A 24,254-nucleotide genomic window follows, 5' to 3' on the forward strand; every position below is an offset into this window, starting at 1 on the left:
GTCTCTGAGTTAGCCCTGACAAGCTGTCAAGGATGGACTGTGCCTCGGCTCCAGCCTTCCCACTCCCCATCCCACCCGTATAAGCCTGAACTGGACAATCAATTAACAAAATGGATGAATATAAGTCCCATTAGCCATAGTGAAATGAATGGTTTCTACTTTCATTAGCTTTTGTATTACGGTGTTATTCATGTGAAACAGCTCCGATATTATCCTTAGCCTCAGTCTGTAGTTTAGGAGAGCAGAGAAGCCTTTGATTCACTCCATGTGAAACAGCATTAGGCAAATGACCTAAATAGACCTGAGGCAAAGTTGTGGACTATGTGGATAAAATCAGGCTGGTTGGATGGCAACGATGGGGTGGGGTGGTTAGACGAGTGGTCTGATGTGCCAGTCCTCTGCCCTGCTCAGAGTGTGAGCTGGGATGAAGGGTTTGTGTGCCACAGAAGCCTAGTGGCTCTGACAAGGTGGAGTTTTCATCCATTACTAAAGCAAAGAGGCTGTTAAACGGCACGTCACGTCTCCTGATGCCAGCATCCCCGTGGAGGTGTTCTGGCAGAGCTGGCCAACAGGGGGAATTAATTCTAGGACATGCACCATGTAAGCCCCATTAATTCACAGCGGCTGCCAAAGGTCCATGTGGAATCCCACACAGTGTGCAGTCCTAAAACTGCTTTAAGTCACGTAATCTGAGCAAAGGAGAATCCCCCAGAATAATAAACAAATACACAGGTAGTTGTTAATTTGAGGTCGGAAGGGAAAACAAAGTTTACGCCTTACAAGTCACAAGTACATCGTTACCCCTGAATTCAGTGTCATGACACAAACACGTGTTATTGTTACAGAGCTTTAAGTCTGAGCTTTCAGTCAACATAAATCTAAGCTTCCTATGACTTAACACTATGTTGCCCCTTTCCCTAAAGACGTGAGAGGGATGCTTCCCATTAGACTGTAGCAAATATTTCTCTGTTTATTTTTCCAATAATTCAGTTACTCTACAGTCTTTCCGGATGTTTCCAGGACAAAGTTCCCTTTAACTACACGTTTCTGCTGCTGTGTCTTTCTTTAATGTGTTTTAGAAATTTCAGGTAAAAATGTAAAAGTGTGACATCTCCAGTATCCCCAGTGAGATGAACTCTACAGGGAGCAGCCAAATAAAAAGAAAAAGATTTTCAAAATGAATACCTACATAACTAAACCAACCCTGCTTCCTGTAAATTAGCCAAGTATAGAGATTAAAAGCTGTTTTATTTGGCAGACAGTAAACACATTAATTTCATCCCTACAGTTAATATGGAGCCAGCCTGAAGGGGTTTTTTAGAAATGTATTTTTTTTTCTGCATAGGAGGTTGCCGTTTGTTTAAACTGGTAATGATGGTAGTTTGGAGCAGGAAACAGGCGATGTCATGAATCTCATGATGTCATATATCTTAGCAGGAATATATTTTGTGGTAATGTAAACAGGATGTGTGTGGATATAGATTATAAAAAGCTGTGGTAAGGTTCAGCCATGAGGACTTATTGTCTAGAGCTAGATTTGGGAAAAAGAGAGATGTACGTTCCCACTACTAACTACAAAAACCAAGTTCAGCCCACAATTTTAAATTGACACTCTGCCCAGTCAGCCAGACTGATTAACTGGTAGACTGTAGCGCAGAAGTGTTTAAGATCCACACTTTAAGCTGAACATCAATAAGTTAGCAACAACCTAAAAGCAAAACAAGGCTAAATTAGAGAGTTAATTCCCATAATAGACTGTCCTTTAATTTGTTGACTGAAATTAATTCAGAGAAAAATCTCACTGCTTGCCTCCGGCAAAAGCTCAGCAATGGCGCTCACTGCAACATTCTTATTATCAGTGTAGCATGTCTGGTTCTTTGTTGAGAAGCAGAAAGAAAAATGCAAGTGAAAGCAAAGAAAACAACATGTTGGCTTTTGCCAGAGCAGCAAAAGTAGTTTGATGTGGAAATGAGCTGTTTGGCTGTGGTGAACATTAGTGGGATCCACTCACTTGTTTTGGTGCTTTGAGCCCTGCAGATGTGCATGGTACTGTGCCACTGAGTTGAGTGTGACGCTGCAGACTTCACAGGAGTAGCTTCGCTTCAGACCTGGAATCAAACAGAATAGCGCACATTACAGAAACGAATCTGGGAACTGAACAAATGCTTTACTCCAGTGACATTTTCAAAACATGATTCAGTAATGCAATTTTTGCTCTGCTGCACGTGGCCAATACGAATCAATCCATCACAGTGAGAAAGCATGTCTGCCTTCACGCAGACGGGTCTCAGTCCTGCAGCAGATGAGCAGTCTTGTGACTCTGCACGTTTGCCTTAACAAACTGGTGTTTGCTAAAGAAGACTCTCATAACTGCACTGAAGGAGAAGACTCTTTGTGCAGCAGTCATAGCTCTAAGATCTTTATAGTAAATCCATAGCACCTGAGACCTTGAGATGTCTGAATCATTTGGAATCTACAACATTTAATGAGTTGCCTATTTTTTTTTCTAAATAGCGACAGCAATGCCCTTGGGGTGATAATGGCTGTATTGAATCAGCGCCCTGTTGCTGCAAATTATAAGCACCCTGTGTAATCGCCTTCATGTTGCACTAATCTTATTGTGGTGTGAAAAATGGCCGTCTTGATTTCCTCGCTCTCGCAATTGAGTTAGCTCCTCCATAAATATGCCTCAGAGCAAAAGGCCAAGAGAAAATAAATGCCACCCTGCACTCATTGAATCACATTTCCATATCCTCCTCAATCAAATTTCCTCACTGAATGATTGTTTGTTAAATCGCTGCGGTGAGGAAAGCGCTGCCGAAACTTTGAAAGTCTTCTTGTTTTTCTGCTTTCAGGGTTGCGAAAGGTGAAAATCTGCAGTGGGCTTGGTCTCGGGTGTTGATGTCAGCTGTTTCCCTTCTACCGTTTTGATGGAGGGCAATATTCCCCACAGAGAGCGGCAAATCCCTCCCTTTCACTTCCCCGCTGATAAGCTGTACAATAACCACTCTGTCAGCTGGTCGCCACCATGACTGAGATTTCAATTTTGCACCATCGTCCCCAGACGCAGTCATGAGTCGACATTAAATTTCTGCAGCAGGCGGAGAAGCTCTGCCTTGCAGTGCCCCTTTGACAGCCTGCCTCTCAAACTATTTTTGAAAGGGTGAAAGATTATACTGTGACTTCGGTATCCATCATTGGCAGCCACCTGCGGCTCTTCCCACATGGCGCTATGGTGCATGAGCGATGAAGCATCAGAAGCTTTAGGCTTCTGCAATTCCTCCCCTTCATCAACTTTGCTTCCTACTTTCTGAGGCACTGGAGACTCGTTTGTTTTGGTTAACCTGTCCCTTTGCTGAGAAAAACGAGGGTGCGGGGAGCAGCCGATGAGTGGTTGCAGCAGAAGAAAAATGTGCTCTGCAGTCTCATTTGTTTGAGTTAACTTAGGAATTTGGTAACTGTTAAATAAAATAACAGGTTGTGGAGCTGATGCATGCGGAGAAAAAAAAACACAGACAGATGTCTTCGATCTTTATTCGATCTCACCGTATAAGAAGTATACCTCTAAAAAAGAAGCTGCCAGGAGGTAAACTACTAAACCCAAAAGGGTTAAAAAAAAGATGTTTTAGTGGGTGTAATGAGATTCATATCAGCTGCCTATTTAGTTTTACAGTTTTTTCTGATGGCTTAAGCACATTTTTTGTAACTATTGGCTATTTTTGCAAAACTCTACACACAAATAAACTCTTCACCCAATCAGCAAAACATTGTAGTTTTCTTGTAAAAGCGAATAACCCTTGCTTAACTCTCCACACCTTTGTAAAAATGGTATTTTCGTATCCAACAGTTAACACAAGCCATCATATTAATAAGCACACAATGCACCAACTAAACACTGATGGTATGAATAAAAAACACATCTGGCTTTTGCTTTCTCTGTGCACAAGGTAGGCCATGTCAGTTTGAGCTCATACTTTTGTCATAGGTCTGTAAACATGGAGGGATCCAAACTTCAAGTACTGGTGTTTATTTACACACACCAAAACAAACACAAGTGTTTATTCCCAAGTCCAAACAAAACAGTAATTTCACTGAGGAAAAAGAGAAATCAGTCTACATCGTGTCGTCTCTCTGGGTCCGGCCACAAAATTTTGTTAACATCACATGCAATGTCCTCGAGTCCAAGGCACCGGGGAAAATATCTCCTGGAATGGCGTATCCAGGCCTGACATGATGCCTGGTCAATATCCCCACATGCCTCCTCCATTGCCTGTAAAAGGGCTATGCGTTGATAGGGATGACAGTCATAGACCTTCCAGCGCCAGGCAGAGAAGAACTCTACAATTGGGTTCAAGAATGGAGAGTATGGGGGGAGGTTGAGTACAGTGAAGAGTGGGTGATCTGTAAACCAGTTGTGGACCGAAGCAGCCCTATGGAAACTAACATTGTCCCATATGATGATGTATCTGGTCTGCTCTGGTCTCTGAACATTGGGGAGCATGTCATGTAAGGTGTCCAGGAATGTAATAATGTGTGCAGTGTTGTATGGGCCCAGGGTTGCATGATGGTGAACAACTCCATTTTGACTTATAGCTGCACACATAGTTATGTTACCACCACATTGTCCTGGGACATTGATTATGGCACGGTGTCCAATAATGTTCCTGCCACGTCTCCTTGTATTTGTGAGGTGGAAACCAGCCTCATCCACAAAAATCTGCTCATGACCCATGGCATCTGCCTCTAGCTCCATCACTCTCTAGACAAGACAAAACATATTCAGCACAGCAGGCACATGCACAGCACTACAGTATGCACTTCCAAATTCAGTACCAATGATACTATAGCTTACCTGCACATAGTCATATCGCAGCTGTTTACACATTCACTGTTTCTTTCAAAAGGTACTCTGTAGATTTGTTTCATTCGGATTCTGTTCGGATTCATGTACACGACCTAATACAGAAATGATCACATTTTGTATGCTTTGGAAGGTGGTGTCATCCTCAATTATGTTCTGCTGAATTTCGCGTAGTCTAATGGAATTATTTGCAATCACCATATTGACTATATGGGTTTCTTGGTCTGCAGTGAACATGCTTCCTCTGCCCCCAGCATTTGGTCGTCTAGCAATTCTGTAAAGTAACAATTTCAGTATTTTTACATCTATGGTATTGTTGCGTTTGTCATCAGCATATGGCAGTGCTACAAATCTTAGTGCAAAGTGACTGTACTAACCGATTCTCATTTCGAAATGTCCTTATGATGCCTGCTACAGTGTAGCGGCTCAAGTTAGGCTGAACCCATTGGCCAGCTTCCCTCAGGGTCATTCCATGGTTGATTACATGGTCCACTAATGTAGCTCTGATGTCATCAGTAATTCTATTTCTTACTCTTCTTACCCTTCCTCCTCCCCCTCCTCGTCCTCCTCTTGCTCCTCCTTGTCCTCTTCCTCTAACTTCACCTCCTTGTCCTTGTCGTCCTCTTTGTCCTACTGCTTCACCTCCACGTCCTCTTCCTCGGCCTCCTCTAATTCTCACTCTTCTCACTCTTCCTGCTCCCTCCATTGTACTCCACACGGACAGCTTACCTGTAGCTTATTTATAGTGCTTAGGCTGATTGGAAAGTGAACTAATTATCTTAAAACAGTTTTCACATGTGACAGTGTGCCAGACAGTTGGCAAAATGGTGTAAATAATAGCCATAAATGTGTATAGTTTTGTTAGGAGTGTGTTGATCATTTGGAAATTGAGTGCAAAGCAGTGAGTTGTGTTTACAGTTCTGCAAAAAGAGTGCTGTGCAGTGGATTGTAGCACAGGTTTGCAAAGTGTGTGTTACAAAATGGCAAACTGAGTGCAAAGCAGTGTTTGTGCTTTTAGTTTTGCAAACTCGGTGAGTGATTTTGGTATAAGTATTAATAGTTTTTGAAATTGTGCTATAAGAATCACAGTTAGGGTTTAAGCATTCAGAAAAAACTGTAACTTCAGGTCAAATATCCAAAAACATATTTAAGCTAAGAGGAGCTCAGCTCAGTTTTTAGTGTAAAAACAACTCGTGCAGCATTTTAGCTGTAAAAACAGATGAAATGCATGCTGGTCTGTGAACACTATGAAGCTGAGGGATTTTTCTGGTATCGAGTAATTGTATGTCAAAAAATACCCACAGATACAAGCAAAGCCTTAGTAAAACATTTTAAAAAGCAATTTATACAGAGCACACAACACTACAGATGTAACACGATGCTAGCATCAGTGTCTAAGGTTACTTCTCAAAGGAGAACACACAACATTTGGAGATATGCATGGGCCACTGACTGCAACTCCAAGAATTAAAAAAAGGCCCTATATTAAAACTTGTTTAGCTTGTCCAGTTACTTTCAAGCCTCTATGTATAAAAATGTGTATAATTCACAAACAGTTGATGCAATATTTTTGTCAATTCCACTGAAATAAAGCTGGGATTTTGTACTTTAATTACACTTTTATTTATTTTAAATCCTCTGTCATAGCGTACAGAGAGCAAACTACAAAAATAAAAGTGAGAAGACTATTTGTCCACAAACGTATAGACTAACCGTACGTGCTTGCAACCCTCAAACAGATTTGGAACCTGGGCAAGATCAATTTGTTTTGCAGTGAATCTTTTGCTTTCTCTTAGCTTATTGAGACCTTGCCTGAAGCTTTGGAAGAGATACTGTTGGCAGTATGACTGATCAGCAGTGCAACATTCTTTGTCAATTGATTATAAGCAAGGAAAAAGGTGGTACTGGTCCAGGATTCATGCTAAATTAACCAGCAAGCATCTGCCCCACTCAGATCTGGTAACTTTAGCTCATTCTCTCCCTCACTGTAGCATTGAGCCCATGCTGAAAGAGCATACACTCAATCACCGTTTCTATGAAATCAATTGGGTGCTAAGTTGCAACTGTGAGATTTAGTATAATGAATAGCTTTGCAAAACTGACAGAATAAAATCATTACTCAAAAATGTTTTCATCCCACCGAAGCACTGAAAGTTTCTTAAATTGGACGGTTCAAAAATGTGGGGTAAGAAGAGGCGTAATATCTTGAGGAGAACTCGTCCAATCTAGAGTTTTAAATTAGGGTTCAGCATTACATGAAAAGGACCTAGATCAGCTTGGTGTAATTTCCCCGTCTCTGAGCCTGTTGTTAACAGTATAATGGATCTATTTTAGGGTGGGGAATACAAGAGTGGAGAATACAACATACAGCTGAAAGCAACAGCTTGAGAACAGTGACTGCAAGCCTCTGTTGAAAAAGAGCTAAAAAGTGAGAGAATGGGGAGACCACATGCTAAATTATATCTTCCAGTGAAGCATCCCTGATTAACAGCTGTGATAGTCTGACCCAACACAATTTGTCTGCTGGGTGTTGACAGGCTAGCTAGCCTGTGGTCTAAATTTAGTGGTTTCTGGTTGAGAATTGACAACATCAAAATACACTGAGAGGGACCATTAAAATGGCAAAGACAGAGACGGCCCTTACTTGATCTATGAGAACAAAACTGACAACCGGTTGCAGAAACACATTTATGAATGTTTTTTTGGTTTCATGGCCAGGTTGAAACAATTCTCATCTTGATCATTCATTATTTTTTTAAACTCATTTTTCTTTCTTATTTTCAAGCTTACTGTTATTACGAGTTGTATGCAATACTGAACACTAAGGAAGAGGAAAGGACTGTTTGTCTAGGTGAGGGGTCAGCAACCTTTAAGACCGCCACCCTTATATCGCCTTTGGGCTCTTGGAGCCTTGACTTGACTTTAGAAAAATAATTGGAAAAAAAGCACTATGCTGCTAAAAATGAAAAATAGATATTTGCAAAATTCTGCCTAAATATGTATTTTACCTGGTTAATGTGTGTGGTGGGGCGTGGTCTGCAGCGCCGCTGCAGGGGAGGTGGACGCACCCGAGCGGCACCCGCAATCACACCTTGCCGCCTTAACGTCTGTGCTATCTATGCTGTTGTGTTGTTGTTGGTATGTGTCGGGTTGTGAGCTGAAAAGCTACAGCCGGCTGTGTGCATACAGCAACCGTGTGAAAAGTGGTCAATAAGGGATGTATCCCAATTCAGGGTCTGCAGCCTTAAAGGCCACATTTTAAGGAGATCCATAATTGGCCTACCTGGGGTTGAAAGTCTCGATAAATGTACGGCGTTTCAGCGGGTATACCGGGTGTGACACTTATTTTGAGTGATGAAAAAATAATAGAATATAATTTTAGAGAAGATGAATTAAAGTCAGTACAAGCAAGACAGAATATGTATGTGAAGGAGAAGGAGACAGGTGGAAAGGTGGACATGCAAACAATAGAGATAGTGAAGGTAGATACATTTAAACATCAACAGTCCAAAGCAGACAGAGAGAGAGAGAAAGAGAGGTTAGAGAGGTGAAGAAGTGAGTGCAAGCAGGGTGTAAAGGGTGAAGACAATTATCATTGAAGGATAGCTGCAAGAGTGAATGGGAAGGTTCACAAGATACTAGTGAAAGTTGGGTGTATGGTTTGTAGACTGTAGCACTACCAAAAAAGACAAAAGGTTAAGACGGAGGATGTGACGTTTGGCATGCACACTGAAGCAGCCAGAAATCGAACCACCAACCTCCGATTATTAGATGACCTGTTCTAGCTTTGCATGATTCACAGTCCAAATTAATCCTCATTTAGCTCATGCTGGTTCTGGTGCAGCCCCTCACTCCTTTATTTGTCTGAAACAAGCTGCTTTTGTTCCCTTAACGGCAAATGCCTTCTGATTGGCTGCCCCTCAAAACAAAAGATTTTAAGAGTAAATGGGTGGAGCTGCTTCAGTCACAGCTGCATACCTAAGATGACCTTGGAGAGGTTAAGCCCTTCTTCTGCCATCATACACACTCAAGAGTAGAAAAATGGCAAAGAACTGAGTTCTATTGGCTCAGAGCAAACACTTCTGTATACACTGACCAGCAGTAATAGAACAAACAATAAAAACAATCATATTAGGTCCTCTTTAATTAAATAATTGTATGCTGTACTGCTTTACTAAGCACTACCTCTTTAATGAAAGAATGTAAATGTTATATTATCGCAGACATTTAATATTAACTGTGTATTAAAGTCACTCTTAGATTTTTCTACAAACTGAGTCTCTAACTGTGCTTAGAAAGAACAATACATCACTGCCCAGAGTACACAGTGGAGTACTTTAGGATTAATCACGTTCGCTTAGTACAGAATTACTCACGCTAAGCTCCATAAACTTTTCTCGTACCTGCTCATCAGTGTGCCATAGAAATATTAAAATGAGGATGATGTTTCCAACCACGTACCTGTCAAACCTCAGTGTGATTTCTTAGCTTTGACACACAGTCAGACTGTGTGACAGTTAGGTAATAACATGCTTTGGGAGAGTGGCCACTTCACTAGCTGCCATTTTATTCTGAAAAAAGGATGTAGTTGACTGAAAAGCTAGGAGAGGGATTGAAATGAGGTGGGGTGGGGGGGTTCAAATGTTTCCATGCAGACTTAAGAGCAGCTTATTTTCACAGCCAATAAGGTTTGGAAGAGATGACATCACTCGGTGTTAAAGACGTAGCATCTGAAAGCTGGTGTGCAACAAAAAAAAGATAAAAACAGGTAAATTTGAATATTTCTGCAGTCTACTTTCCACTTCTCTTTCAACTGCTCTCAACACAAACGCAGTCTGCTTCTCTCCACGTGAACAGCTTTCTCCCCCACACTTCAGAGAAGCAGCCACAATATGAAAAGCACTTAGTGAATATGGGCTGCTCCGCCTGAAATCATCTTTAGGGCCGGTTCAAACAAGATACTCAGCAGAGGCAGAGCAGACGCGAGGACTGTTCTTCAGAGACATGGTAAGTGATAGGAGTGCAAACACCAGCTGTGGCACAGCATGGACTTAAAGTGAGTTCTGCTGTCTTCCTGCTACTATTATTCATCTTCTCACGCTGTCAGCTACACTCAAAAAAGGAAAAAAAACCATTGTGATTCATGCTACATAAAAGGGTGAGCAAACAGTCTATTTATATAAAAATGACATTTAAAGTTTCCCATTTTTATTTAAAGAGTTCTCATTTCTTCATGTAAAAAGAAATGTTGTTGAAGCATTTCATTTCAAAAGCACTGAGATCCTTTGTAGTGGCACTCGCAGCTGAGTCGTGGTGCATCGTTTATACTATAAATGAGAGCTTTGAGTCCTTTGTGGTGACAGGAGAGACTTTAGGAAGGACACCCATCGGTCAAACACTCTACTAAAGGGCTTTATGGTAAAGCGGGTAGACGGAAGCTACTTTTTACTAAAAGGTACATGACAGCCTTTTAGAAAAAGGTAAATGTTCTGATGGACTCTTAAACCTTGAGAAGCAAAGGCAGCTGATCAGGTAAAACAAAGATTAGAGTATTTGGTCAGCTATGTGTGTGGTGAATATCAGGCAGTGATAATAACTCCAAATAATATATCCTTGGAAATGATGTTGAAACAAACACTTCATCTTGTGTCCTTATCAAATAGCACGACTGACTTACATAGAGGGATTCTCCTGGACTAAAAGGGACATAGGATGGGCGACCAAACATGTAAGCATATTCAGCCCAGGAAATTGGCTCTGGATAAAAAGACAGAAGTTTATTAGTGTAAACGCTGATTAAGTGTTGAGTACATTCATGATATTTTTTCGTCAACTTCCTTCAACACTGTTCAATGTATTCGATTTTTTTGGACATGTGAGCTTGTATTTTTCTCATTTCTAACTTTAGTTTTTAAAATATTCAACTGTGTGGATCCAGGTACAGGGAGTACCTTTGCCCCAGTGGAACAGTATGTCAGTATTTACTTCAGTCCAACTGAAAGCTATTGGCAGTTATTTTCAATTGGTGAATTTAAATCTATGGGAATGATAGAGCGTTCTGATTTTTTCATGGGTGGATTTGTCTTCAGCAGACAGGCGGTTCAAATCTGGGTAGTTGGAGTCAGTTGATGACATTAGGAATCATATTTTGTGACTGGATCATTAGAACTGAAACTATGTGCCTGCCTGTGGATTCTAGTGGATTCTCCCACATTTCAAGTCGTCTAACCTCATTTAATGTCTCTGTTTTTAGTCTGTATAGTTTATCTCCCCAGTAACATAAAGTCTAAAATAAGACGCACAAAACAGTTAAAGATTTAAAACTATTTTTACCTCCTAATTTGATGCCAGTTCCCCTCTTTCTCTGTATATCACTCACTCGCTGATAAGGACACACACACACACACACACACACACACACACACACACACACACACACACACACACACACACACACACACACACACACACAGCAATTATAAAAATTGAACTCAAACCATTCAGCTAGCAGCGCTCACACTGCATTTTCTTTAGAAAATTGCATTCTTAAGTTTACTTAAGTATCATTTTACTTATTTAAAAAACTGTGAGACTGGAGAATAATAGATCTGATGTTTTGTAAGAGTACTGCCATAACGTTGTACAGCACGACTCTTTGAGGACTGCTAAACCTCCATTGCCAAAAATGGAACTGATTATAATGGGACTCTGACCACTCATTGTTCACTTCCAACACATAAAAATAAAGTTGAAGTTTTGCTTGTTGATGCACAGGAAGAAATCCAACAGGCATTGGGGAAAAGTGGGACAAAGGGACAAACTAGATTAAATATAGCAGCTGCCCTGAAAACAGATCTGGGTTACACAAGAAGAGGGAGATCACCAAATTTAAACCACAACGATTTTTTAAAAACATTTGTATTCCATTTTTTTAGTCTCAAAACATTTTGATTGAACAAATAATGAGAACAATTACTGCATATCCAGTACTGATAGGACAAATTCATCATTCATCTCATATGAAAGCTGAAAACCTACTGAGATGGAAGTCACAGATCACAGTGGTGCAGTAGTTCATCTTTTTTTTTTTAGTCCTGTGCATCGTCCTTCATCAATTGCATTATTACATTTATATATTTTTTTTCTCTCTGACATGGCATAAGATGATTACAAACTGTATCTTATGTCTGCTGGTGTTGGAAATCACATTAGCTAAAGTACATCGCCCAAATGGGCATGATAAAGGAAAATGACAGCACGCAGACAGTGTTTACAACTCGAGACGATGATGGCAAATGGTTCTAAATTAGATCAAACTTGTATAACGCCACTTCAACGCAAAGGTGATGCTTATCTCATTTACCACTTACCGTGACTTCTACCTTTGCTGATGCTCACATCTCTGTGACAGCAGGTGTCTTATGAGTACTATAAAAAGCATTTGGCAGGCACTCAGACAGTTACATGAACTGCTGGCTGGTGGTCAGATGAACCAAGCTGTTTGCTGTGTCTCTCTTCACATTGTCTGGTTGTCAGTCACTAAACCTGGGATGCAGCTCATGTTTCGTTTAGCCACTCTATGAACACTGAATGTGGGACAACAAAGGAGTCTATAGCATGTGTGTTATTTCAGTCTCTCTCATGAAGTCCATTATGTGACAGTACAAGAAAGTAAAAGAAAGCTTAAAAGCAGTCATTTGTTGATTTGATGTGTTCTGATGTAAAAGTCATAAAAGGGGGCATTTTTGAAAGATTTTATTTTTTTAGTTTATCTAATCTATATTTAAACTGAAACATTAAGATAGACTGACGGCCTGCCCTCGGTATACCCTGCCTCTCACCTTATGACAGCTGGGAAAGTGATTTCCCGAAACTGTGGCTTAGATAACCAGTCATGAACATGGATGGATAGATTTCCACACAGTTACAGGCACAGACTGTAAACACTGACAAGAGTAAACACACGATTCCTGAGCAGCGGTGCTGGAATGGGGAGAGTTCAGCACAAATACAAGTTTAGCTATTTCTGAGATAAAATCCAACGCATCTTTACCCTAACCCTGGAGAACCCATGGGGTCAGAGCCGACCCCATGGGTTCTCCAGGGTTAATAAAAAAAGAAGAAGAAAACAAACCTGGAAAAAAGAGATTATCTGTTTTAAACTTGCTGCAGTGATAACTGGGTAAAAGTGCTTACACAATCTGTTCCCATTAGTGTCTTAATGGACTATCAACCACAAATTCATTTTCCATCCCATTTACATTTATGCAAACATTACAGTCCTCACAGTTATACCACCATCTCAATACTACTCCCTGTTAGCTTTGAACAGAATGAGCACCAGACAAAAGACCAGAGGGTCAAGTAGACTATTAGAGCGCAAAGATGGAGTTTTACCAAAACAACTTAAATCAACTAAGCCATAGAGGACAGGTGAGCAGGGACCTCGGTTTTACACTATGCTCATGTAGTTAACCTGCACTCTTTTGTATGTACATCACTTATAAAACAAAGGCTTTTATCATGAGGTTAGACACATCTGGAGGGTCTCTACACTTGTGCTAATTGCCCATCTCTTTATCCATCTTCAACCTTATGTCTTTGCCATCAGCTTTTCAATGCTGCACAGCTCTGTACACACAACAACAACAACAAACAAGACCACTGAATGATGCTGCCTCCCATTTTATTAGAGCTTTTGAATATTTCATCACAGGACAATCTTCAGAGTCAGACCGCACATTTCTTAGCAGGTTGAGAAGTCCACAAGGTCAGGTAGAGGGGAGGAAAAAAGGGGGGAAAGATGAAAGGATAAAATGCAGAGAGGAAGCAGAAAGAAGCAGCAGCATCCCGACCGCCTGCAAGGCCTGCTGCGGTCCCATTCTCCTCTCTGTGGGCTCACACTGCTGGTTTTGCCTGATAGGACAATTTGCCACTTCATTACTAATTGATAATCGCCAGAGAGTAATGCTCATTAGTCCAAGTGCTGAATAGTACAGCTAGTGTGCTGACATTTTCTGTCGCTCCATAATGACTCTGTTGAAGCCGGCAAATTCATCTCCTCTTAATGCACTGTAAAAACAGGCGCCGTGCAGAACAGATGAAGGTAAAGATATAAAGGGATTAAACTGTTTTTCATTTTACATGCAAATCTCTAATGAATTATTCATTGAGATCAACACTTGTTATAAGAGGATTGTAGAAGCAGTGCATTCTTTGATTCATTTGCAAAACACTGAACCCGTTAACAAACGACGTCTTCATTTAGAAATAATTCCTTTTCAGTCGCTTTAGAAACCTTAGTCATACTTTTCAAACACCCTGTGATGCAAAACTTTGGACTGAAACATTGTTTCAAAAATGGCCATTAACCAATGCTGATGCTTTATTTCACACCCCGTGTAAAGGAAACAAAGGAAACTTGCAACAAAAAATATCTCTCCTTCCAACTCTTCACTGCACTTTTTTCCCAGCACAAGATTATTGGTCAATTCAATTTTATTTATTTTAATTCAATTTTATTTACATAAATGAAAAATCACAAGTTGTCTCAAAGTGCTTAATGAAGTGTATAAAGTAAAGAGCCTATGATAATAGACAGAAAACCCCAATAACAAAACAGGAAGTGACCTTCAGCAGAAAAATGCTCAGAGATGGGCAACTATCAGCCACAACTGGTTGGGGATGAGAGTAGGGAGATAATGCTTCAGCCATCTGACTAGGATGCATCCTGTATACCTCCTACAAGAGTTGGTTTTGACATTTCCTAATGGAAGGAGACACAGGGGCAGAGCCAGGACATGTTTCTTGGGTATGTTGGGACAATCAGAAACACCTTATGAGCAAGTATTTGGCAACAGTGGGAAGGAAAAACTCTCTTCTAACAGGAAGATACCTCCAACAGACCAGGCTAAAGGAGGGGCAGCAATCTGCCACAAGACATGCATATATCAGTTAATAGGCCCAATATAGGCCAATAATGATATTTGATAACTCTAAAAAGTACCTTCTATCATATTTTATCCATTAGCTTCTTCTGCCATTATCTGTCAAACTTCAAACAAGTTTTATAGAAACATTTAGCTGACACACAAGATGCAGCATTTAACTGTGCAGCTTTTAACCTAGCACTGATGCGCAAACACAGCCTACATGAACGATTCATTGGAATCATGAAAGTCTACAAATGAGTTAAAGTCAGATTACAACAAAAAAAAATCACACTGAGCTCATTGGTCACACTTTCCGAGCCATGTGTTTGAGAAATTCAGGAGCAGAAATGAAAATCTTGCTAGCTGTTAAGCAGAGTAGCAGAAATATTCTGCTTTGGAGTTGAGTGGCAGCTAATAGTTCAAGTAACATAACAATAGATAGAGGGAAGAGTCGATCTGGCTAAGAATAATCAAATTCTGGACGTAGACTTCAGGCAGTTTGTTGAGAACTGGAACTGAGAAGAAGGACAATGATCCTCCTTAAGAACTGGCATGAATGTTCGAATTGACTGCCATAATCTCCTGACTTGAACCTCACCAATTTATACAAAGGTGTGAAAACATCTCTTTGTACACCAAAAATACTTATTTAGAAAAGAGCCAAAAATGCTCATTTCCAGCCCTTTATTTATTCTGTGTCTCCCCTGTAGAATTAATAAAGTTCACCTTTGTCTTATACTGACTCTTTATGCAGCCTCTTAGTATATTCATAGTCTGAAACCAGTCAGTTTTCTCTCATGTATCCTTAATGCACAGATTCTTATATACATACTGATATATCCACTCAAGCACTTTATACAGCATGTCTCATTTACCCATTCATACAAGCACTTTCTAAATTTCACACTCCAGTGAACACAATAGGGTAGTAACTTGCCCAAGGATATCGTAGCATGCAGACTGGAGCAGCAAGGGATCAAACCAACAGCCTTCTGATAAGTAGATGACCTGCTCTACCCCCTTAGCAACTCTCCCAGCCAGTGGTCACCATTCAATGTCACCTGGTAAAAGATTCTCAATTTTAATATGGCCCAATCTCCCCCAAGCCAAAATGTAACCCACAGAGTACAGAACCACCATCCCCACCAACACACATTACAGCACAATATCTATGTTAATACTCTTATTATCTGCTTATTGTCCAAAACAATGGTGAATTTATTCTTTGTATCATAAGTGTATTTATGTCCCTGTTTATAGGTTTAAATGCGGTACTGGTAACTGAAGTTGCAAACATCGGCAGTCAAACACACCATGTGTAATGTTCCTGAAACAAACATCGTGGACTCAAAAGCTTGGGCAGCATAACAAAGCTGAACAAAGCAGAACCAACCAGTTTGCCCTCAACTAGCAAAAGTAGCCAATCAGGCTCTGAGTTAGAAGGTCCATGGCCAATCAGCTGTGAAGACTTGTTTCTCCCATTTGGTGCAGTCACACTCTGCTGCCCTTTACAACACCTCTGGGCTCCGTGTGCTCTTCTGGCAGCCAGCACTCTGCCAGCTGGAATAATATTGTGTAATTGTTATTGACATATTGTAACTGGGAAATGATAAGCAAGAAAGTTCTCCCCTCCTCCTCTGTAAAATTAACAGCTTGTGACATGCTGGTGGGCTCCATGAAGAGTCAAGCTGACAGCTGAAGTCAAGAGGGTTACTTTTCAGCTCCACAGAGCAGGGCTTATAAATAGTCACAGCTATTAACAAATGTAATACTGCTCTCTGTTGCTCATCAATATTAAGCTATGCAAGTCACATTTATTACCTGCAGTGTTAAACGAGACATTACTTATCCCTACCTAGTTGGATCCCATTTTTGCTTTCATAACTACCAAAAGTCTTTGTGGCACAGATTTAAGAAGGTGCTGAAAAAATTCCTCAGAAACTATGGTACGTATTGACATGACAGTCAATATGGCACAATCTCCTGTTTCACCGTATCACAAAGGTGTTCTATCGGATTGAGATCGGTCACCAGATCTTAGTGAAGTCATTTATTTTGCAGTGAAATACACGTCCAAGAAACCAGTTTGAGCTTGATGACATGCTGGATTCAGTCATAGGAAGATGAGTTCACTGTGGTGATAAAAGATGGGTGTGGGCAGCACCAATGCTTACATAGGCCGTGGTATTTAGATGGTGCTTAGCTGGTATTGAGGGGCACAAACCATGATAAGAAAATATGCCCCACAACACTACATATCCACCAACCTTTGATACAAAGCTGGATGGATCATTGTTTTCATGCTTTTTACATTTAATTTTGACCCTACCATCCAAATTTCACAGCAAAACTAAAGATTTCATCAAACTAGGCTAAGTTTTGTCAATCTTCTATTCCCTTCACAGATAGGACTGAAAGCTGGAATTGTTGTTCTGCTGCTGTAGCAGTTCTAGTTCAAGCTTTGTTAGGTTGTGCGTTCGAAGATGCTCTTCTGCTTACTTTGGTTGTGATTATTTGACTTAGTCTTGTCTTTCTGATCTGTGGCATCAAAAAGCCATTTTCAGCCAGAGACCTGCTGATTACTGGATATTTTCTGTCCCCTTAGTCTCGACATGGTTATGCAGGGAAACCCCAGCAGTTTTTGAAATTGTAAGACAGGCTGATCGGGCACCGCAGCCAAAGCCAGTCCCTGTCATCGCTATTCAGAGGCTCAGTTTGAATTAAATGGCTAAATGTGCTGACTTGCTATCGGCTGATACATAGTTATATTGTTTGATAATGCAATAATGCAAATTGTGAAATTACCTTTCACAGTAATGCAACTCTGCTATTGGCTTACAGTTATTTCATTGTGATTTTCTTTATTGTGAGTGGTGGTATGTGTCACCTCAAAAGAAATTCGAACTGTATATACTGTACAATAAGATTTTTAATGAAAATTTTTTACCCTTAAAAAAGGCTGGAAAACTTTTATTGAACTTCGTTTATAAACTGTATCTGATAATGCACCTTCACAAATGCATGAACATAGTTTAAAAATGAACTGATGTACTGAAAATGTATTCATATTACCTTTCATCACTCCCATGTCCAGGGTCTTTCCCAGCTGCTCCAGGAGATCTGCTCTGGCAGCGTTCTTCTTGTGCTTTTTGCCATCATAATGTTGCTGAGCCATGCCAGGGTTGTTGAACCAGGCGTTGCATAGCTGGCAGTAGCGGTCTGAATCACGGCGCTGTCGTGGGGAGGTCATAGGAGATGCTTCTGGGGAGGTCTTAACAGGACTGGGGGATGCCTCTGAAGGTAAAACAACAATGATACAGATGTCTCTTGGTGATCTAGTGATAGTTTTGTAAATAAAACAAATCTGCTAAGACACTACTACTTTTTAAATAATCTCCTTTACAGCATTTTACGTAATCTGGGAACCCCTTGCCTTATACAAAGCAGAAAATTTACATATTTGACATGACCACAGTACGCGGCTTTACAGAGATAGAGCCCAGCAGATTTACTGTTGGGTCAATTTTCTCAGCCAATATTAACAACTCGCTGATCTATCGGTAACGACATTAAGAATGATTTATAGAGAAGAGAGAAACAATGCTCAGCCATTAGTGTTGACGCTGCATAGCCTGTCCACCAGAGGGCACTTTGCAAACAAATGTTTGAGTGCCACAAACAAAGTAACCAGATGACATGAATAGAGTCAGACAAGACATAAACAAGTAAAAAAGTAACTACACTTGACTTAAGTGTTAGGGAAATGTGATTATGCTTTTTTTTAAGGCTAATAAATTGGCATTTCAGGGTTGGTATCAGTTTGAAAAATAATATATTGATCAGTCTCCACAGTATCCGCCTCCAGTAAAGCATAATCACACTCTGATTTAATATTATTTCTAGGATGCTTTATGATAGAGTGTCCAGGACATTTGTCTAGCAGCCCACCAGTTTTACCTACAGTCTTTACTTTCCATATTTGGCTCTTCACGCAGATAAGCTGCATAAAATTACTATAAATACTTTCTTACACTAAGTCTGTGAAGGTTCTAAGTCATCCAGGTCATTGGAGTCAAAGGCGCTTGGAAACAAAAGCGTCTGGACTTCTTCAAGTTTCACGACGTTTGACCTCCGATCTGAGAAGCTTCTTCAGTTCTAAGAGCCATTGGTGGAGAGTCCCAGATTTTAAGCCCTATGGGAGTGTCCGCAAGACGGTCATGGACCCCCTATTGATCCTCTACCTAATAACACGGGCTAAAGTGTGAAAACAGGTGTGGGTTACAACTAGCCAAAGTTTCAGGTAACCCATTGTGAAACCTAGCCCCACCCTATCATGTGATTTACTGAGGTCATATGGACCGGGATGTGAGAGGGCAGTAAGGCGTCTGGGAGGGATCTCAAACTCTCCACCAATTACTCTTAGAACTGAAGAAGCTTTTTGGATGAGAGGTGAAATGTCTTCAAGGAAACTTAAAGAAAACCAGACGCTTTTCTTTCCAAGCTCCTTAGACTTTCTTACACTAAGTTAACCTCAAATTTCAGAGAAAGAAGTACGACTGAAAAAAAACTAACAATGTATGATACAGCTTTAATTTCATATTTTGAAGAAACAAATACAAAGCAAAAGCAATCACAGTGACTTTAGTAAAAGATTGAAACACCAGGTTAAATTTTTTGTGTCTAACAGCTTTAAACATTTGGAAAAAATAAAAATAAAAATAGGTGTAAAACTCAAACAACAAAACAAAATAAATACATAACCACATATCAAATTATCTTCTAACTGGGACTCATAAACATAAGAAGCAGATCTGAACTGTCTAACTAAGCTGTCAGAAATATGAAATCATTTCCAGTGGTTACGAAATGAAAAAGCTTGTGATTGTTCAGGGGAAAAGCACACTCTGACTTGCATGAATTCACTCTCTTACTTCAGGAGAATCTAAAACACTATGGGGGATTTTATGGTTTATTAAAATGGGCCCATTATGTTAGGCTTAACTCTCAAACCATTGTGGGCTAACTTCTAACCTGATTTGGCCTCACAGTCAAATTTTCATCTTTATTATTCATACATTTTTGTCGCAGATGAAGAAGAGGCATGAAGAGGTACTACAGCTTAAACAGTACTCTAAGGTATTGCCATTCGACAATGGGTGCTAATTTGTACCCATGTGGTTTTGATTCAAGGACCACTTCTGATTCCTGGCAACATTTTTTAGTATAAAGTTAAAGAATGACTTTTTTAAAAAAAAAAAAATTATTATTTAATAGGTTGAAACAGGGAGGCATTTGTAAAATACTTGCTTGTTCTTACTGAACCCTTGAATCTTCTTTCTCTCATATCTGCCCCAGACAAGCGGACAGCAAAGCAAAGACTGAACCTAAAACCTTCTTCCTGAATTTTGCCCAAATGCTTTTTATCAAGTCTAAGAGTTAAATCAATATGCTAACTTGTTTGTTTACTAGACCCCAAACAGACTGTCTCCTCAAACTGCAATTATTTAAACCAAGAAACACCTTTTAACTTTTTGGGAATATATATACCTTTTTAACACTGGGTACACTGTAACTGTATGGATACAAACAGACTTTTGACATTAGTTGTCATGGACTGACATAACTGATAGCAAAACAAACAACAAAATTTAAGGACACAAATAATAAGAACAAAGTGTTCTCTGTGTTTCTAGACCATAATTATCCTTTAAAAAACACATTAAAAAAGTAGTAAAAACTGTAAATGTTAATATACAGAACTTTAGACATATCCGCACATCATTAACAGACACAGCAGCAATCCATGATACTGGCTCATATTGAATATGAGCCAGTAAGCGGGGTCCGCTAGGGGGCGTGTTATGGAGTAGACGCGCAAACCACGAGCTCCCATTTATCTGTTAAATTACTTTATGGTTCACCTATTGTGGCCCAATTCAGAGATTTCTTAAGCTCTATTAAGAAAGTCAGCATTGTTTTAGCTGTTTTTCTTTCCGTCTTTTTGGCTTGTCTCGAAGTGAAATGCCTCCCAAGCATTCTGCTAAAGGAGCGCAGGCTAGCTGCTCAGAGACCGCTAGCAAAACTACCGTTGATCCAGCGACACTGCTAGCTTTCCGCGACATTGTCAAAGAAGTGATTCAAGAGGAAAATGACAACCTACGGGACGAAATTAAACGAGCCATTTCGCCCATCCAAACCGCTCTTGACGAATGTACTGAGAAGTTGGGCGAACACGAAGAAGGCTTGAATAATCTGGATAAGCGGCTGGAAGTTATGGAGACATGTTTCGCAGATCTGAGTAACCAATACAAGAAGTTGCTGCTGAAAACGGACGACTTGGAGAATCGGGGAAGACGATGCAACTTGCGTATATTAGGAGTGCCGGAGGGAGCCGAACAAGGGAATCCCACTAAATTTGTGGCTGATCTGTTGCACGTTGTACTGGGTGGTCCCGGCGGTTTGGAGCAGGCTCCGATCCTGGACAGAGCTCACCGGGCGGCGGTTGCGCTGCCCACAGAGGGAGGGCGACCGCGGCCGTTCATTGTTCGCATTCATTACTACCAGGAGAAGGAGCGGATACAGCGCTTAGCCAGACAGAAAGGCCGGCTGGAGTTTCAAGGGGAGCAGATATTCATCTTTCCTGACTACAGCGCCGACCTGGCCAGACGCCGGGCTGCTTTCAGCGAGGTAAAGGGACTACTACGGAAAAAAGACGGAGTTCGCTACGGCCTTCTTTATCCTGCCCGGCTTCGGATCTCGTTTAATGGAGAAACACAGGTATTCGACTCTCCTAAAGCAGTGAAAGATTTCATTGACTCCAAGTTTGAGTCGTCTCCCGAATGACATTTCATAAGAACCACCGGGACTTTCATACCATCGTGACTATATTTTTGTCAATCAATAAACGGACGATCTCTGGTTTAGCTTAGTTTCATGTTCGATGTTCATTTAGAAATCTCAGATGTTGGTGAGCTTGCCCTTGTTTCCTGGGAGGTTAACTATATTCCAGTACTTGTCACTTAAAAGGGACTCCGGGGTCAGCTTTGATGAGAAGTGAAACAGGTCCGTTTTTCGGTTACAGGTAAATTTGACGTGGGAGTTTTTCTCTTTCCTTCTCTTAATTATTTTACTCTATTATGTTGGACTTTGTGACTTTCTAATTTGAATATATTTTGGACTACATGTGTGATTCATAGTTCAGATGTTTCTGCTTATGTGGGGCTGTGGTTATGAATAAGGTGAATGGGACTCTTAATAGAAGCAGGGGAGCTTTGGGAAATTGGTGTGTGTCGTTTGGGGACAACACTGAACACGGGGAGGTGGGTGGGAGGGACTTATCTATTCTTTTTTCCTTCTGTTGTTTTTTTCTTTTTTTGTTGTATATTATTTGCTCAGATTATTGTTAACAACAACATTTCAGTGTACACCCATGATAGAATTGGTATTTGCGTTTGGAACCACCTTTTTCATCATGTACTTATATGGTGATGACTTCTGTTGATGACACTTCAACTGCTGTGAGTAATGGCTGCCATGTTAACTTTATTAGTTGGAATGTGAAGGGATTGAACCACCCAGTGAAACGAAATAAGGTACTCTCTCATCTTCTTTATCTTAAAGTACATGTAGCGTTTCTTCAAGAAACACACCTTAAGAATACAGATCATGCCAGATTAAGACGAAATTGGGTTGGACAAATTTTTCATTCCAAATTCAATGGTAAAGCCAGAGGTGCAGCAATTTTGATTAATAAGAATACTCCATTTATCGTCTCTCACACAATAGCTGACCCAAATGGTCGCTATGTAGTGGTGACAGGGTCCCTGTTTAATACTTCACTTGTTTTAGCAAACGTATATGCTCCGAATTGGAATGACTCAACTTTTTTCAATGACTTTCTTAATTCCCTTCCACAGATCAATACACACCAATTGATCCTTGGAGGGGACATGAATACTGTTATGGATCCAGTACTAGATCGCTCCTCAGATAAAAGACTTCCACTCCCTAAATCCTCATTAGTGTTACAGTCATATTTACAAACCTATGGGGCTGTTGATGCGTGGCGATTTCTCTACCCCTCCACTAAACAATATTCCTTTTTTTCTGCAGTGCATCAAACGTATTCTCGTATAGACTACTTTTTTGTTGACAAAAAATTGCTTCCCAATATCAAGACTTGTAAATACAGTAGCATAGTAATATCTGATCACAGTCCACTTGTTTTGGAACTCAGCTTCCTGGATGAACCCTTTGTGTACTCCTGGAGACTCAATCCTCTTTCTTTGTCAGATAAGGAGTTTGTGGAATATCTTTCCAAACAAATTGATGTCTTTTTAAGAACAAACATTACGCCTGGCATGGCCTATAGTACGATTTGGGAAAGCTTAAAAGCATTCTTACGGGGCCATATTATATCATACTGTTCATATACTAGAAAACAGAAAAAGAAACGTCTTTCTGAATTGATACACCTTATTTCGCAATTGGATGAGCAACACTCTACAACCCCCTCTCCAGAACTGTATAAACAAAGACTAACGTTACAAACTGAATTTAATTTAATCTCAACCCGGCAGTCAGAGTCTATGATTCTTAAATCTAGAGGAAGATGGTATGAACACGGAGAAAAAGCATCTAAAATTTTAGCACATCAGCTTCGTAAATCAGAAGCAACTCGTATAATCCCTGAAATTAGGACTAAATCTGGACATGTCACCACTACTCCACAAAAAATAAATGAGAGTTTCAGAATATTCTATTCCAGTCTCTATGATTCTGAATCTTTAAACGCGCCTGAATTGTTTGAGGCTTTTTTTGATGGAATGACAGTTCCGACTTTGACCTCGGCATTCAGAGACCAATTGGAAGAGCAAATTACAGTGGAAGAAATTAAATTGGCGATTAGCTCAATGCAGAATGGCAAATCCCCGGGTCCGGATGGGTATCCGGTTGAATTTTTCAAGACCTTTAAAGACAGTTTATCACCTCTATTACGGGACATGTTCATTGAGTCATTGGTTTCAAAATGTCTTCCCCTAACGCTTCGACAAGCAACCATCTCACTCCTATTGAAGCCAAATAAGGATCCATCAGAGTGTTCATCATATCGTCCTATATCACTCTTAAATGTAGATTTAAAAATACTGTCAAAAACACTTGCTCTCAGGCTAGAGCAATATCTACCATTGTTAGTTTCTCCAGATCAGACAGGTTTTGTGAAGGGTAGGCATGGTTTTTTCAACCTGCGCAGGTTTTTAAACATATTACACACCAAGTCAACTACGACCCCTGAAATTGCCTTATTACTCGATGCTGAGAAGGCATTTGACCGGGTGGAGTGGGATTATCTGTTTTATACTCTACATAAATTTGGATTCGGCCCTAATTTCATTTCATGGATTCGGTTACTTTACTCCTCACCTATGGCACGTGTTAGAACAAATTCGTTATTCTCTTCT

The 24,254-nt window shown here is 40.3% G+C and overlaps 1 protein-coding gene across 1 annotated transcript in view; it reads right to left on the reverse strand.

Moving 5' to 3' along the window:
- Positions 1 to 24,254, reverse strand: part of zmat4a (zinc finger, matrin-type 4a) — a 188,942-nt gene that overhangs the window by 35,259 nt on the left and 129,429 nt on the right. Inside the window, exons 5-6 of the mRNA XM_035910658.2 lie at positions 17,866 to 18,087; positions 2,012 to 2,108 (exon numbers count right to left, since the gene is read on the reverse strand). Coding sequence (XP_035766551.1) covers positions 2,012 to 2,108; positions 17,866 to 18,087 — 319 coding nt within the window. The remainder of the gene's footprint in view (positions 1 to 2,011; positions 2,109 to 17,865; positions 18,088 to 24,254) is intronic.

This window comes from Neolamprologus brichardi, chromosome 12 (genome assembly GCF_056152115.1).
Source record: "Neolamprologus brichardi isolate AB-2024 chromosome 12, ASM5615211v1, whole genome shotgun sequence".
Taxonomy (NCBI): domain Eukaryota; kingdom Metazoa; phylum Chordata; class Actinopteri; order Cichliformes; family Cichlidae; genus Neolamprologus; species Neolamprologus brichardi.